This window comes from Lampris incognitus, chromosome 10 (assembly GCF_029633865.1).
Source record: "Lampris incognitus isolate fLamInc1 chromosome 10, fLamInc1.hap2, whole genome shotgun sequence".
Lineage (NCBI taxonomy): Eukaryota > Metazoa > Chordata > Actinopteri > Lampriformes > Lampridae > Lampris > Lampris incognitus.
Window position 1 is genome coordinate 44,428,517 of NC_079220.1, and position 16,106 is coordinate 44,444,622.

At 45.9% G+C, this 16,106-nt stretch overlaps 1 protein-coding gene across 1 annotated transcript in view; it reads right to left on the reverse strand.

The window, feature by feature from the left end:
* The window catches only part of spns1 (SPNS lysolipid transporter 1, lysophospholipid), a 76,430-nt gene that overhangs the window by 43,213 nt on the left and 17,111 nt on the right, over nt 1-16,106 (reverse strand). Inside the window, exon 6 of the mRNA XM_056287360.1 lies at nt 15,181-15,247. Coding sequence (XP_056143335.1) covers nt 15,181-15,247 — 67 coding nt within the window. The remainder of the gene's footprint in view (nt 1-15,180; nt 15,248-16,106) is intronic.

Sequence of the window (16,106 nt, forward strand, 5' to 3'; positions counted from 1 at the left end):
ATCTAATGTACTATTAAATATTCTGGCAATACTTGTCTTAGACATACGAAATAAATAGACAAAAAAATATAGAGGTAAATTGAGCCTCATTCTCATCAGTGTTAACAGAAAGCTATGAAAGGGAGTCAGTCTTGGACTAGCTTTCAGAAATCCTGACAGAAAGGTAACTACAACCATTAATTTAGCATAGCTTGGAAGGCCTGTGAGTTCCTGTACCATTTCATCATTTCTTTTAAATTCCTCTTCATTAAAAGAAAGCAGATCAACTTTGTCCCTTAGACTATGAACCTCTGTTCTAAGTCGAGCACACTCATTTGTTAATGCTTTGACTGTAGCTTTGCAGGCTGCATTTGAGCATGGTTCCACGATGCCTGGGCTATGAGTGGCTTGAGAGTAATTTTGCTCACAGTCTGCCTGTACTCCCATGATGCTGTCGGTGTCATCGCTGGTGCTGGAAGGGGCCACAGTCTCATGGTCAGTGTCAGTGCTCGGGGCCAAAGTCTCAGTCCTTTTCCGTTTCACCTGCTGGCTATGCTCAAACCAACTGTTGGCACAGATGTTTTTCTGCCGCTGTCCAGCTGAAGTGCGTGCAAACAGGCTGGGTACGTAATCAGGGCTAATGAGGTTATCATTTTTTCTTCCTAAGCAGACAGAGAGGCAAGAATAGTAGAATATTACATGTGTGCATACCATCATGATATTGACCAACCTGAGCAAGGTAATTTCCCTTTCATCTTTTTCTGTCATATATTTTTCACTCTTATTCACCTTTATGCTGCAGGTAAGTACTGTAGTGTATATTTAACAAGAAGAGTGATCTCAGCGGGCATCTGCTGATTGGCAATCTGGTGCCTCTTAGTGAGGACAGGCATCAAGGTAGAGAGGAACACTGGAGCAACCCTGGCAGTTGAAGCCTTTTTATTAAGGTGCAAGTGAAAGAAGGTGCTTTCACTTGCACCTTAATAAAAAGGATTCCACTGTCCAGGTTGCTCCAGTGTTCCTCTCTACCTTACTGTATATTTAACTAAGTGCAGAGGTAAGTAAGGGTAGAACTATTGGGTTTAATAACACTTTCCTTTTTAAAAAAAATAGCTGGGCAAGTGATTAGTGTAATAAATCTAACCATTACTTCTTTTCCCTCACAGGGCACGATAACCTTAGCTGGCTTACTACACAATCTGAATAGTTAGCTAGCTAACATTAGCATAACGTTAGCTAGCAAACATTAGCATAATGTATACAAATAACAAGTTTATGATACTGCTGTAAGCATTTTCCTGGCAAAGGGAGCTAAAAGATATAAATAATAATTAGCTAAGTTAAAGGCAAACGTAACTTACCGGTGACAGTGTTACTGCACAATCTGGAGTTACAAGTTGGCTGCCAGTAATTCCTTCTGATTGAAGCCAGGCATTTATTCCGCCATACTAGTTCCTTTGGGATTGAATAAAATTGTAGTCCGGGGTTTCTCTGACGACTGTTGTTACAGCTAACCACACAACATATCCCGGGCATATTGTATGAACTTTTTTTTGTGTCTGGAGACTCTAGAATCTCAACTAGTCTACTCTGGCAGTAGTGGTTGTGCAGCTGTGACCCGGACACAAAAATGGCGGTGCTAAAACACAGTGACGTCACGGGGTATCTATGAATAAAGAAAAATATTTAAAGAGTCCTCCATTTCACGGGAAGAACTCGATGTAGCTATTGCTAATGTCGTAAGGCTAAGCTAACTGCTAGCCCATGCAGACTGGCAGTTTCGACAGTCATCCTGGCATTCGCTCTATTGGATAATGAAATTTTTCTTTTTTCTGATATGTTTGATATGTGTTTTTGTAGTTGTTGTTTCTTTGTAGTTTGGATATATGTGTTCTTGTAGTTTGGATATGTGTTTTTGTCTTTATGTTGCACTGCTGTGGGCAACAATATGTTGTTTCATTTCATGTACGCAAGTGCATGAAATGAAATGACAAATAAATGTTCCCGATTCCTGACAAAGCAAGCACTTCATGAACAGCAAGGTGCTCTAGATGCAATCAATGCCTGGACAGCCAGAGCATCTGTGGACTCTGTTCTGCACTACGTACTATATGGAGAAATACAAAAGACTATGAAGTTGTAATGGAAATAAGCACTGAACTTGAGAACATAGAATTTGAGAACAACTTGAGAACATTAGCTGCCAAAAGGACCCAAGACCGAGTGGACTGACGGCGTACTCACACTAGGCGATATGTATCATGCCTGACAACATTTGATCCCCAAGGTCTAGTTCATTTGACTAGTGTGATCATTCTGTACCATGCCCCGGCCCGCTTGAAGAAGTGGGTTTGGGCACATTTCAGGTGGACTTGGGCACGGTACACATCTAGTGTGGTCGCTAATGGTGGAAAAAGTACTGAAAATCTGTACTTAAGTAGAAGTACTGTTACATTACTGAAATATTACTCAACCACATGTAAAACTAAAAGTACAAAGTATTCTCAAAAACTACTCAGAGTATGTTAAAAAAAAAATGTTGGACCCCCCCCCCCCCTTTTCTCCCCAATTGTATCTGGCCAATTACCCCACTCTTCCAAGCTGTCCTGGTCGCTGCTCCACCCCCTCTGCCGAGCCAGGGAGGGCTGTAGACTACCACGTCTCCTCCAATACATGTGGAGTCACCAGCCTCTTCTTTTCACCTGACAGTGAGGCGTTTCGCCAGGGAGACGTAAGTGCGCGGGAGGATCACACTATTCCCCCCAGTTCCTCCTACCCTCTCAACAGGAGCCCTAAACGACCAGAAGAGGCGCTAGTGCAGCGACCAGGACATATACCCATATCTGGCTTCCCACCCACCCACACCGCCAATACCCGACCAAGCTAGAGGTAACATGGGGATTCAAACTGGTGATCCCTGTGTTGGTAGGCAATGGAATAGACCACTACGTGACCCAGACACCCCCTTAGTTACTTTTTAACTATCGATTTTTAATGCATTATCAATACCATCAAAAGGGGAGATCCATGTAGAAAATATATGTTGAACTGATTCAACTTTCTGGTATTTGCCATTTAATAGAGAACCCTCCTCTGTTGCTCTCCCCGAGGTTTCTTCCAATTTTTTCTCCGTTAAAGGGTTGGGGTTTTTTTTAGGGAGTTGTTCTTTATCCAGTGCGAGGGTCTAAGGACAGGATGCTGTGTTGCTATAAAGCCTACCGAGGCAAATTTGTAATTTGTGATAATGGGCTATACAAATAGAATTGATTTGACTTTATTATTATTATTATTATTAAAGACATCTCTTCAAGGCAGAATGAATACAGTTAAAATGAACTTATTGCCTCATCTTAATTTTCTTTTCTTTATGTTACCACTCTGTTCTCCTCCAAATTACTTTCAAGACATTCACTCTATGGTTTCTAAATTCATTTGGGATGGTAGACGCCCCAGGATTCATTTGACTACACTGCAACGGCCGAAAGTGTTGGGTGGTTTGGCTGTACCACATTTTGAATTCTATTGGTCATTTCAAATTCGAGCACTCAGCACATGGGTTGACCCAGAGTCTACAACTGCATGTGGAAAATGATTGAATTTGCTAATATGACACTGAACAGGCTGCAAGACATTCTTTTCTCTTGTACTACGAACCAAACAATTAACAATAAATTTGGCCCATCATCTTAAATGCTCTACAGGTGTGGAAGAAGGTCGAACATTGGATGGCCAGTCCATTTAAATTTTGTCCCTGCACACCATGGCACAACTTAAATCTAATGTGTGGAAGCCTACCATTTACTCAACCGTCTCGGTCATCTGGAATAAACACGTGTGGTGACATTTACGATGGTGCAGGTCTTTGTTCCATTCAAGACTTACGAACAAGGTTCTTTCTTCCTGCATCTTCATATTTCGTACACTTCCAGCTAAGATCAGCCTTAAAAGCATATGACGTTCCCGAAACTCTCCTCTCCCCTCACACCCAAGGTTCGACTGGATTGTACCACAATATTTCCAAACATCTGTGTCTATGATATATAGCAAATTAATTGGTTACAGTTCTAAACCTCGACTGGCTGAAGCCATTTGGAGTAGGGAGTTGGAAACTCTGAATATATATCTAAACTGGAGTAGGGTGGGGTCTAATCTGAATATGACTTCTAAGACTCTAGCAAACCAACTAATTCATTTTAAAAATATTCAGAGTGTACACAACACCCTATAAGAGGCTCCAGATGAAACTACAACCTACTTATGACTGTCATATACACAACACTACCTCACTTGGAACTTTTCTGAAACAGTCCGATTATTTCAACCCACATGAACTCTGTTTTATTTGGTTTACTTGACATTTCATATGTCCCTAAACCGGGCTTGTGCCTCCTTAATGATAATTCTGATCTCAATTTAAAGCAAATTCAAAACAAAATGATATTTGTTGGTTTTACAGCTGCAAGACATTTCAAAGAAAGCTGAATCAGTTTATCTGGACACAACGTTTATTGACAGAAACGTTTCATCATCTGCCTGCTAGAGTCATCCCCCTTCTCAAGAAACCATCACTTAACCCCTCTGACATAAAAAACTACAAACCGGTTTCCCTTCTACCCTCTCTATCCAAAACTCTCGAATGTGCTGTCTTTAACCAACTTTCTTTGGACCTCCACCAGAACTACCTCATGGACCCCAACCAGTCTGCGTTCAAGGTGGGTCACTCGACAGAGACGACCCTCCTTGCAGTGACAGAAGTGCGGAACTTTGCGAGAGCAAACTCTCTCTCCTCTGTCCTGATACTCCTGGACCTGTCAGCTGCGTTTGACACAGTGAACGACCAGATCCTCCTCTCTACCCTCGAGGGGCTGGGCGTCACAGGCTCTGCACTCTCAATGTTTGCATCCTACCTGACAGGGTGCTCCTACCAGGTGACATGGAGGGGATCTGTGTCGGACCCTCGCAGACTGACTACAGGCATTCCACAAGGTTCTGTTCTGGTCCTGTTCTGGGTCCTCTCCTGTTCCCCCTGTACATGACATCCCTGGGTTCTGTTATTCACTCGCATGACTCTTCTTACCCTTGTTATGCTGATTACACCCAGCTGATCTTGTCCTTTCCTCCCTCTGACATACAAGTAGAGACAAGCATTGCTGCGTGCTTGACTGGCATCTCGGCATGGATGGCGACACACCACCTGAAGCTCAATCTGGACAAGACAGAGCTGATGTTCCTCTCGGGGAAAGGTTGCCCGCACCGAGACCTGGCCATCACCATTGACAACACTGTGGTGACGCCAACTCGGACTGTGAGGAATCTGGGTGTGATCCTGAATGCCCAACTGTCGTTTGCTGAAACGTTGCATCGGTTGCTCGCTCCTGCAGATTTCTCCTCTATAAGATCAGGAGAATTCACCAATTCCTCACCTACAAGACGGCACAGGTGCTCATCCAGGCTCTGGTCATCTCCCGGCTGGACTACGGCAACTCCCTCTTTGTTGGCGCCCCGGCGTCAGCCATCAGACCTCTGGAGCTTGTTCAGAAAGCTGCAGCTCGTCTGGTGTCAACTGCTCTAAGGTCTCCCACACAACTCCCTTTCTCATGTCCCTACACTGACTCCCAGTAGCTGCTCGCATCCAGTTTAAGACTCTGGTGCTAGCCTACAGGGCAGTGAAAGGAACAGCTCCTTCCTATCTCCAGGCCATGGTCAAGCCCTACACCCCCGCCCGACCACTTCGCTCTGCTGCCTCGGGACGCCTGGTTGCCCCATTGCTCAGAGGCCCCTGCTACCGATCAACCCGGTCACGGCTCTTTTTTGTCCTGGCTGCACAGTGGTGGAGTGAACTCCCCACTAATGTCAGGACAGCAGAGTCGCTGCCCATCTTTTGGCGCAGGTTGAAAACTCACCTCTTCAAGAACTACTACCCTGTTACTTGCTCTTAGCACTCATTGTATTCACTTATTTAAAAAAAAAAATCTCTTTCTTGTGCTTTTACTTTAGCACTGGTTTTGCTCTTAGATGCTTGTTTGGAGAGAAGATGCACTTATGACCTCTGATGACTAGCAGTTCTCATTACATTAAATTACAGTCATTTAGCCGAAGCTTTTATCCAAAGCGACTTACAATAAGTGCATTTAACATAGGAAATCAAGAGAACTACTAGACATCAGAGGTCACAAGTACACCTAAACAAGCATCTAAGAGAAAAACCAGTGCTAAAGTAAAAGCGCAAGAAAGAGATTTTTTTTTTCATGAGTGAATACAATAAGTGCTAAGAACACGTAACAGGGTAGTAGTTTTTGAAGAGGTGAGTTTTCAACCTGCGCCGAAAGATGGGTAGCGACTCTGCTGTCCTGACATCAGTGGGGAGTTCATTCCACCACTGTGGGGCCAGGGCAGAAAAGAGCCTTGACCGGGTCGATCGGTAGCAGGGGCCTCTGAGCGACAGGGCAACCAGGCGTCCCGAGGCAGCAGAGCGAAGTGGTCGGGCGGGGGTGTAGGGCTTGACCATGGCCTGGAGATAGGAAGGAGCTGTTACTTTCACTGCCCTGTAGGCTAGCACCAGAGTCTTAAACTGGATGCGAGCAGCTACTGGGAGTCAGTGTAGGGACATGAGAAAGGGAGTTGTGTGGGAGAACTTAGGGCAGTTGACACCAGACGAGCTTCAGCTTTCTGAACAAGCTCCAGAGGTCTGATGGCCGACGCCGGGGCGCCAGCAAGGAGGGAGTTGCCTTAGTCCAGCCGGGAGATGACCAGAGCCTGGATGAGCACCTGTGCCATCTCGTCAGTAAAGAATCGGAGAATTCTCCTGATGTTATAGAGGAGAAATCTGCAGGAGCGAGCAACCGATGCAACCTTTGCAGCAAACGACAGTTGGTCGTCCAGGATCACACCCAGATTCCTCACAGTCCGAGTTGGTGTCACCATGGTGTTGTCAATGGTGATGGCCATGTCTCGGTGCGGGCAACCTTTCCCCGGGAGGAACATCAGCTCTGTCTTGTCTAGACTGAGCTTCAGGGGATGTGTCGCCATCCACTCCGAGATGTCAGTCAAGCACGCGGCAATGCTCGTCTCTACTTGAGTATCAGAGGGAGGGAAGGACAAGATCAGCTGGGTGTCATCGGCATAACAATGGTAAGAGAAGTCGTGCGAGTGAATAACAGAACTCAGGGATGTCGTGTCGGGGGAGAAAAGGAGAGGACCCAGAACCGAACCCTTTGGAATGCCTGTAGTCAGTCTGCGAGGGTCCGACACAGATCCCCTCCATGTCACCTGGTAGGAGCGACCAGTCAGGTAGGATGCAAACATTGAGAGTGCAGAGCCTGTGACACCCAGCCCCACGAGGGTAGAGAGGAGGATCTGGCGGTTCACTGTATCGAACGCAGCTGACAGGTCCAGGAGTATCAGGACAGAGGAGAGAGAGTTTGCTCTCGCAAAGTGCAGCAATTCTGTCACTGCAAGGAGGGCTGTCTCTGTTGAGTGACCCACCCTGAACCCAGACTGGTTGGGATCCATGAGGTAGTTCTGGTGAAGGTACAAAGAAAGCTGGTTAAAGACAGCACGTTCAAAAGTTTTGGATAGAAAGAGTAGAAGGGAAACCAGTCTGTAGTGTTTGACACCAGAGGGGTTAAGTGATGGTTTCTTGAGAAGGGGGATGACTTTAGCAGTCTTGAAGGCAGATGGAAAGCATCCTGCCTGGAGGGAGGTGTTGATGAGGTGGGTTGGAAAGGGAAGGAGTTCAGGTGCTATAGACTGAAGAAGAGGGGAGGGGACGGGGTCAAGGGAGCATGTGGTGGGGCGACTGGATGTGATGAGGTTTAGGACCTCGTCGGGGGAGAGGGGTGGGATGGGGTGGGTCATGGAGAGATGAGGGAGGGTGCAGAGGGTGGGATAGTGCAAGCAACACTAACCGGATGGTGAGAAAAGGACGATCTAATGTCGTCCTCCCGATTTCCTACATTAAATGCACGCATTGTAAGTCGCTTTGGATAAAAGCGCCAGCTAAATGACTGTAATGTAATGTAATGTAATCACTGATCTAAGTGACCTCTTCAGTCTAAACTGACTGCATAACGACTGAAACCAACGATCAGTTTCATATGCAAATAGGCGTGACCATTAACTAGAGTTTCAATGGCCATGTGTACCGGTCACAGAGGATTTGGGAATGTTTGAAATCAGCATTGTAAGATGGCGACAGATGTACTCTAAGCGCCCCCCCCCCCCCCAGTTCAGGGATTGTGGTTCCCTCTTCACATAGATAGCCTCTTTGACTCCCCATTCAAACCAGCGCTCCTCCCCATCAAGGATGCACATCCTCATCCTTGAAAGGGTGGCCACTGGTCTGTAGATGGGTATAGACTGCGGAGTCCTGGCCTGACGTGTTAGATCTCCTGTGTTGTGCCATCCTCTTGGCCAGCGTCTGTTTAGTTTCCCCAATGTACAAGTCATGGCAATCCTCTTGGCACTTAACAGCATTCACTATTTTGCTCTGTCTTTGCTGGGGGACCAGATCCTTGGGGTGGACCAATTTCTGGCACAGCGTGTTTTGGAGTTTTGAAAGCAACTGTTTGGAAAATACGCGTCTCAACTTTTTCAACACTCCCCCCACATATTGAATCACCACTGGTTTACACTTAGACAGCTGTTGTCCGCCCCCCTTCGATCAGCTGGTGCACTGTTTGGGCGTCTTCCTGGCTTTGACAAACGCCCAGTTAGGATAACCACACTTAACCAGGACCTATTTAAGTTGGATTTCTCCCTTTCCCAGCCGCTGTGTCAGTGGGGATGTTGTTAGCTTAGTGGTACAGCATCCTAATGACTCCTCCAGTGGATGATGAGAGTCAAACCTTAAGTACTGATCAGTATGTGTTGGTTTATGGTAAACATCGACAATCAAATGTCCCCCATCACCAATTGCAATTTCACAGTCTAAGAAGGCTAACCGGTCATTTTTCACATCCTCTGTGGTGAACTTTATGTGGTTGTCCAGAGTTAGTGTGGTCAGTGAAATTTGGTACATCCTGAGATTTAATTTTAACCCAGGTGTCATCCACAATCTGAACCAATGGCTAGGCGGTGTCCCTGCGTAAGATATCAGAACCAGCTTTTCCACTTCCTCCATATAATATTATTTTAATATTAATGGTCACCTATTTGCATATGAAACTGATCGTTGGTTTTGGTCGTTAAGCAACTGTATTGTTTGTAAGGGTGGGGATACCTGCAGTCAGTTTAGACTGAAGAGGTCACTTAGATGAGTGATGAAACGCTTCTGTCAATAAACGTGTCCAGCTGAACTGATTCAACTTTCTTGATTTTCTTACCTGGATTACTGAGCATGCATAAGGACAAAGAAGACATTTATAAAACGTTGGTATACACCTGATATAGGTATGAAATCATTCCGGATCCACAGCCTTGTCAACATTGCAAACCTTGAACATACCACTGCACAAATCAATAAGGCTCGACCAGCAACTGTGGAAGCCTGGAAATCCTTTTTGTGAAACATATTCTCCTGGATAAGGGACAATGACTAAAAGCTTGCAGAACACTATGTATTGTACTGCACATACACCTGCCACATTTATCTGTATTATTACTGTTATAATAATAGGGATTGTCATTATCTCTCTTTTTACTCTCTTTACCATTTCTGTAACCAGCGACTTTGTACCAAACAAGACCTCGGCAAGAGGTCTTGATCGGTACAGCCCTGTGCAGACTATGATGAAGATGCCGAAGTGGTAAGCGAGCTGGAGCTCTCGTTAAACTGCGACAGCAGGGATTTAAGACCGCGCTCCCGTCAATTCACCTGGTGAATGTCCAGTCTCTGACCAAAAACATGGATGAACTGCTACTCCTAAATGGAAAAAACTCAGACTTTTCCAGATCTGCTACCCTGTGTCTCACTGAAACCAGACTTAGTGAGCATATCAAGGACAGTACACTTCATCTGCTGCAGTTCCAACTCCTCCGGGTGGACCGCGAAACAGAGCTATTGGGGGAAAAAACGCAGTGGTGGCATATGCTTCTCCATAAATGAAGGTTGGTGTACGGATGTCACAGTGTTGAAGAAATCATGCAGCCCTCGCTTAGAGACTTTTTTTCATTGACTGTAAACCATTCTGTTCTCTGATGGAATTTTCATCATTTATTCTGGTCAGTGTCTATATCCCACCCCAGGCCTGTGTTAAAGATGGTTGCCGGCAGCCATACCAACATGTACCCTGGCTCTGCCAAATGACGGAAGCTAAGCAGGTATGGGCTTGGCTAGTACTTGGATAGGAGACCTCCCTCCTCAGGAGGTCTGCGACACCACCTATCTCCCACTTACAATGCTGTCCTTTCATCTCTACCCAGGAGACTCAAGAAGCCTAGCCTCCAAGAACAACGGTCGGTCACTAACGGCTCCAACGACTCTCATGACCACTGAATAATGAAGTCGAAATTAACACCCCCAACGACCGTCACTGCTAAACAAATGCAAATCAATAGCTCCGATGGCGACGGGCGCGGCTGGACATCGGAGCACAGGAGAGCCACGCATATCAATAGCTCCGATAACGACGGGTGTGGCCAAACATCGGTACACAAAAGAGCCACTCATATCTATGGCTCTGTTAGTGACAGGCGTTGGTAAACATCGGAACACAAAGAGCCACGCATATCAATAGCTCTGACAACAACTCCAAGAGGATAAATTCTGAGTCTCATCACCAGCCAGTCAGACTAGCTTGGTCTAGTCAGAAAGGCACGAATTGAGGGAGCCTCTTGGATGAGAGACGAAACGTCTTCACGGATATATACCAAGTCCAGTTGCACTTGATTCAACTCCGTTGGACTCGCGGGAAAACTGAGTTGCTGCCGGAAGTGGCGTTGGTGAGCCAGTGGGGGGCAGTCTTCCCTCTGGTCCCAATAAAAAAAAAACAACAAATATCAAACCCCAATGTCCCAGTGCAGTGACAGGAACACTGTGCTGTAGGAGATGCCGTCCTTCAGATGATTACCAGCAGACTTGGATTCAAGAAGAAGCTGAGAGAATATGTAATGCAGAAAGAGATTGTTTTAGATTAGGTTCATTTTTTATGTCTGTTTACTGTATTCTGTTATGAGTTACGTCTGCTTTATTTTAATCATTTTAACATATTTTAATTTTATCATTCTAAGCAATATTTTTTTTATCATTTACGGTAATAGTTTTTGGTTTTTTTTATCTGAGTATGAGGCATATAGAGAATTTCATGTAGTTCTCAAAGCTGTTTGATAAGTTTAGTTTTGTGTGATGGTTCTGGTTATTGCTGTTGTATTGATATATGTTATGTTTTTGCTTGTTGACTTGTACATCAGCTATTGTACTGTTAGACCCTAGGAAGAATAGTCGCTGCTGAGGCAGTGATTAATGGGATCTGAAATAAAGCTAAAGCTAAAGATATTAAACCGAGGTCCTGACCCACTGTGGTCATTAAAGATCCCATGGGACTTATCACAAAGAGTAGGGGGTTCCCTGGTTCAAAATTCCCAACCTGGCTTTCTCCATCTGGCCACCTAATCATCCCTCTATGTAATTGGTTCAATGATTCCTCGCTCTTCATCTCAAGCTGATGTGTGGGGAGCGTTCTGGCGCAAAATGGCTGCCAGTCATCACCCAGGTGGGTGCTACAAATTAGTGGTGGTTGAAGTGAGTTACCCTCTTCAATTTGAAGCGCTTTGGGTGTCTAGAAAAGTGCTATATAAATGTAATGATGATGATGACGATGATGATTATTATTATCATTACCATTTCTTTCACGTTTCCTGTTTTAAATCTTGTAGAGCCGGGTCCAAACTATGGACCTGAGGCACTATACGGCAGATGTCACTTGATTGACAGTACTCGTCATAAAACGTGGGCTATTCCAAGCAGGGCGATCTTCTGTACTGCACAGATGTTGATGTTGCCTGGGATACGGTTGGTGAACTTTTCCATTCCCTTCTTCATGAGTCCTAGAGCTCTGATGACCACTGGTGTTGTTTCAGTCTTCATTCCCCACATCCTGTCGATTTCAATCTCCAGGTCTTTGTACTTGGTCAGCTTCTCTGCGACATTCCCTGAGGTGTTTTTTTTCCGGATGGTATTGCCATGTCGATGAGCATGCACCTCTTTACCTTCCTGTCCTTTAGAACGATGTCGGGCTTATTGGCTTTTATCTCTGTCAGCGTGGATGGGCATGTCCCAGAGGATGGCGATATCATTATTTTCAGTGACCGTTTTTGGCTGATGTTCCTACCACTTCTCGGTCATCTTGATCTTGTAACTCCTGCAGATCTTCAAGTGCAGGTACGCTGCTGCCTTGTTGTGCCTGTATATGTACTCAGCCTTTGCCAGTTCCGGGTAGCCTGAGACAATATGGTCGATGGTTTCTTTGTACATTCCACAGATTCTGCATTTTGGGTCTGTTCCATCTTTGATGATACGATGGTGATGGGATCTGGTTGCTAGGCTCTGGTCTTGTGCAGCGATTATCAGGCCCTCCGTCTCTGCTTTCAGTCCGGTGCTCCTCAGCCACTAGTGTGTATTTTGTTGGTCCAAGTCTGTGTCTTTCATTCTGTTTGGGTACTTCCTGTGCATTGCTTTGTTCTCCCAGGTTTTTTGCAGTTGCCGCTGGCCATGGTGTTTTGCCTTCTGCTTCACTCGTTTGGCATAGATGGTAGTTGCCTCATTTTCTGTTGGTGGGGTTTCTGGGACATCAAGCTCTTTCTTGAATTGTGCAGCTGCTTTACTGATGGAGTAGATCTGATGTTTTACTATTCGGATGAGTGGGTCATCTGTTTTTGTCAGGTATGCATCCAGTCCGATAGTGGTAGTCTTGAAGGTCAGTTCGAGTTGGACTAGGCCTCATCCTCCTGAAGCTCTTGGTAGGTACAGCCTGTTGACATCTGCTTTTGGGTGGTGCATCTTCTCCATGGTCAGCATCTTTCTTGTCTTGGTGTCTAGGCTCTTGATGTTGAAGCTGTACATCACTACAGGTATCGCTAAGGTGTTGATAGCTCAATTCTGTTAGCCACATTGAGTTCGCGCTTCAGTACCATACACACGCTCCTGTGGTACTCTTTACGGATCTTCTCCTTCATGGTTGAGTGTTGTATGCCGTCTCCTTCGTTCACTCCTAGGTACTTGTATGTGCTATCTTGGTCTAGCTCTTTGATTATGGTGTCAGTGTCAAGGTGTAAGTCTGCAGTCTTGGTAAGTCTTCCTTTCCTGAAAGTGCCTTTAGCACACTTGTCAATTCCAAATTCCATCTTCATGTCATCGCTGAAGGTCTTGACGATGGTGAGTAGACCCTTCTGCTGATTGTCGTCCTTGGTAAACGTCTTGAGGTCGTCAATGTACAACAGCTGGGTCAGTTTGCCCTTCTGTGATTTGTACTCATAGCTGCTGTTGTTCAGTAGATTGCTGAGTGGCGCTAGTGCAAGGCAGAAGAGCAGCGGTGATAGAAGATTCCGCTTCTGTGTTGATCGGTCTCGATGTTAATGACTCTTCTGCATGATGGAGATTCACGGTGGTCTTCCAGGTCTTCATGCTCTCCGTAATGAATTTGACAGTTGTTGGGCAGACTGTAGATCTTGAGGCTCTTCTCTATCCAGGAGTGTGGCATGCTGACAAATGCCTTCCTGTAGTCTATCCATGCTGTTGACAAGTTATTTTTCTTTATTATTATTATTATTATTATTAAAGAGATGTTAAAACACCTGGCTGATCAAATTACAAACATGGAGCACAAATATCCAGACTTCTTACTCATTATCTATGGGGATTTTAACAGAGCAAACCTCAAGTCACAAACTGCCAAAATACAGACAGCATGTTAAATGTCCCATAAGAGACAAAAACACTCTGGATCATTGCTACACAATATTAAAGTATGCCTACTGCTCTGTCCCCTGTGCAGCCCTGGGCCCCTTTGATCACTGACTGATTCATCTTATCCCAACCTACAAGCAGAAACTAAAATCTGCACATCCTGTGGTTAAAACTGTGAGGAAATGGACCAGTGAGTCAAAACTGGAGCTCCAGGCCTGACCGCACCGTGGAGTGGAGTTTTTTTTTCCCCTCTCCCTTCTTCTCCCTGATTGTATCCGGCCAATTACCCCACTCTTCTGAGCTGTCCTGGTCACTGCAGCACCTCCTCTGCCGATCCATGGAGGGCTACAGGCTACCACGTCTCCTCCGATGCACGTAGAGTCGCTACCTGCTTCTTTTCACCTGACATTGAGGAGCTTCACGAGGAGGACGTAGCACGTGGGAGGGTCACGCTTTTCCCCTCAGCCCCCCCCCGAACAGGCGCCCCGACTGACCAGAAGAGGTGCTAGTGCAGCGACCAGGACACATGCCCATATCTGGCTTCCCACCCACAGACACAGCCAATTGTGTCTGTAGAGACGCCCAACCAAGCTGGAGGTAACACGGGGATTTGAACCGCCAATCCCCGTGTTGGTAGGCAATGGAATAGACTGCTACGATACCCGAATGGCTGACTGGAGTGTTTTTGAGGCTGCATCAACAGACCTGGATGAACTTACTGACACTGTAACATCTAACATCAGCTTTTGTGAGGACATGTGTGTGCTGATCAAAACCTTCTGTACCTTTAGCAACAATAAGTCCTGGTTCACAGCACAACTCGGGCAGCTTCGTCTGTTCAAAGAGGAAGCCGACAGGCGTGGAGATAGGTTCCAGTACAACGAAGCCAGAAATACACTCACAAAGGAGATCAGAGTGGAAAAAAGGTGCTACTCTGTAAAGTTTCCATCTACCTCAGGCATATATGCAAGTAACCTGCTAACATCTTTTTCAGCATCTCTGGTATAGCCTCTGCACCATTGCACTTTATGACCTCTTGTTTTGCCTGTATATGTCAATCCTTGTGTATATATCTGAAGATTGTTGTGTTGTAGTGTTGTTATTCTACGTTAAGTACACCAAGAGAGCCATGAAACCGGAGTTAAATTCCATGTAGTGTAAACCTACATGGCCAATAAACATGATTCTGATGATTCTGATATGTCTGCTCCCACCCCCCCCGCACCACATTGTTTGAAAATCAATAAAAACTTTTGACCACAAAAAAAGCTACATGAAACTTCCTAGAGAAGCAGAGAACAGTATCCTCCTTCGAGATGAAATGGTGGTTTCTGAAATATGAATTCATCCCAACTCACCCGCAGAGCCCAATGCCAGTCCTTTGCTACATCATCCACCTTCGATCCCACAATGTATCCAAGACCGCTGGGGGGAAAAAAGAAAAAGATACTGAATATGAGGTCAAGAGATGTGCAAAGCAATACAGTCCTGAAATTTCTAGGTAGATATACTGATAATTATACATACTGCCTTGCCACTGTAATATGACCACACATATAAATTGCTTGTGTTTTCAACCTCAAACTTTGGCCCTATCTGCCATTTGGTCAATGACCCTATTTCACAGCATCCAAATGGATCAACCTGCTGGTGGACACCGGCGGTGAGGGAAGCAGTCAGGCTGAAGAAGGAGGCCTTTCGGACTTGGTTGGCCCAGGGGTCTCCTGAAGCAGCAGACAGGTACCGGGAGGCCAGAAGGGCTGTCGCTTCGGAGGTTGCGGAAGCAAAAACTCGGGTGTGGGAGGAGTTTGGCGAGGCTATGGAGGAAGACTTTCGGTTGGCCTCAAGGAAGTTCTGGCAAACCATCCGGTGACTCAAGAAGGGGAAGCAGGGCTTGACTCAGGCTGTGTTCAGCCGGGGAGGGGAACTGTTGACCTGGACTGGGATGTTGTCAAGCAGTGGAAAGAACATTTTGAGGAGCTCCTGAACCCGACTAACACGTCCTCAGCGGAGGAGGTAGAGTTTCAAGCCTCAGCGGAAGCCCCACCCATATCCCAGGCAGAGGTCTCTGAGGTAGTTAAAAAGCTCCTCAGTGGCAAGGCGCCGGGTATGGATGAGATTCGCCCTGAGCTGCTGAAGGCTCTGGACATTGTTGGGCTGTCTTGGTTGACACGCCTCTTTAGTGTTGCTGCGTGGAGGTGGGGGACAGTACCTGTGGAGTGGCAGACTGGGGTGGTGGTTCCCATATTCAAAAAGGGGGACCGGGGGGTGTGCTCCAATTATC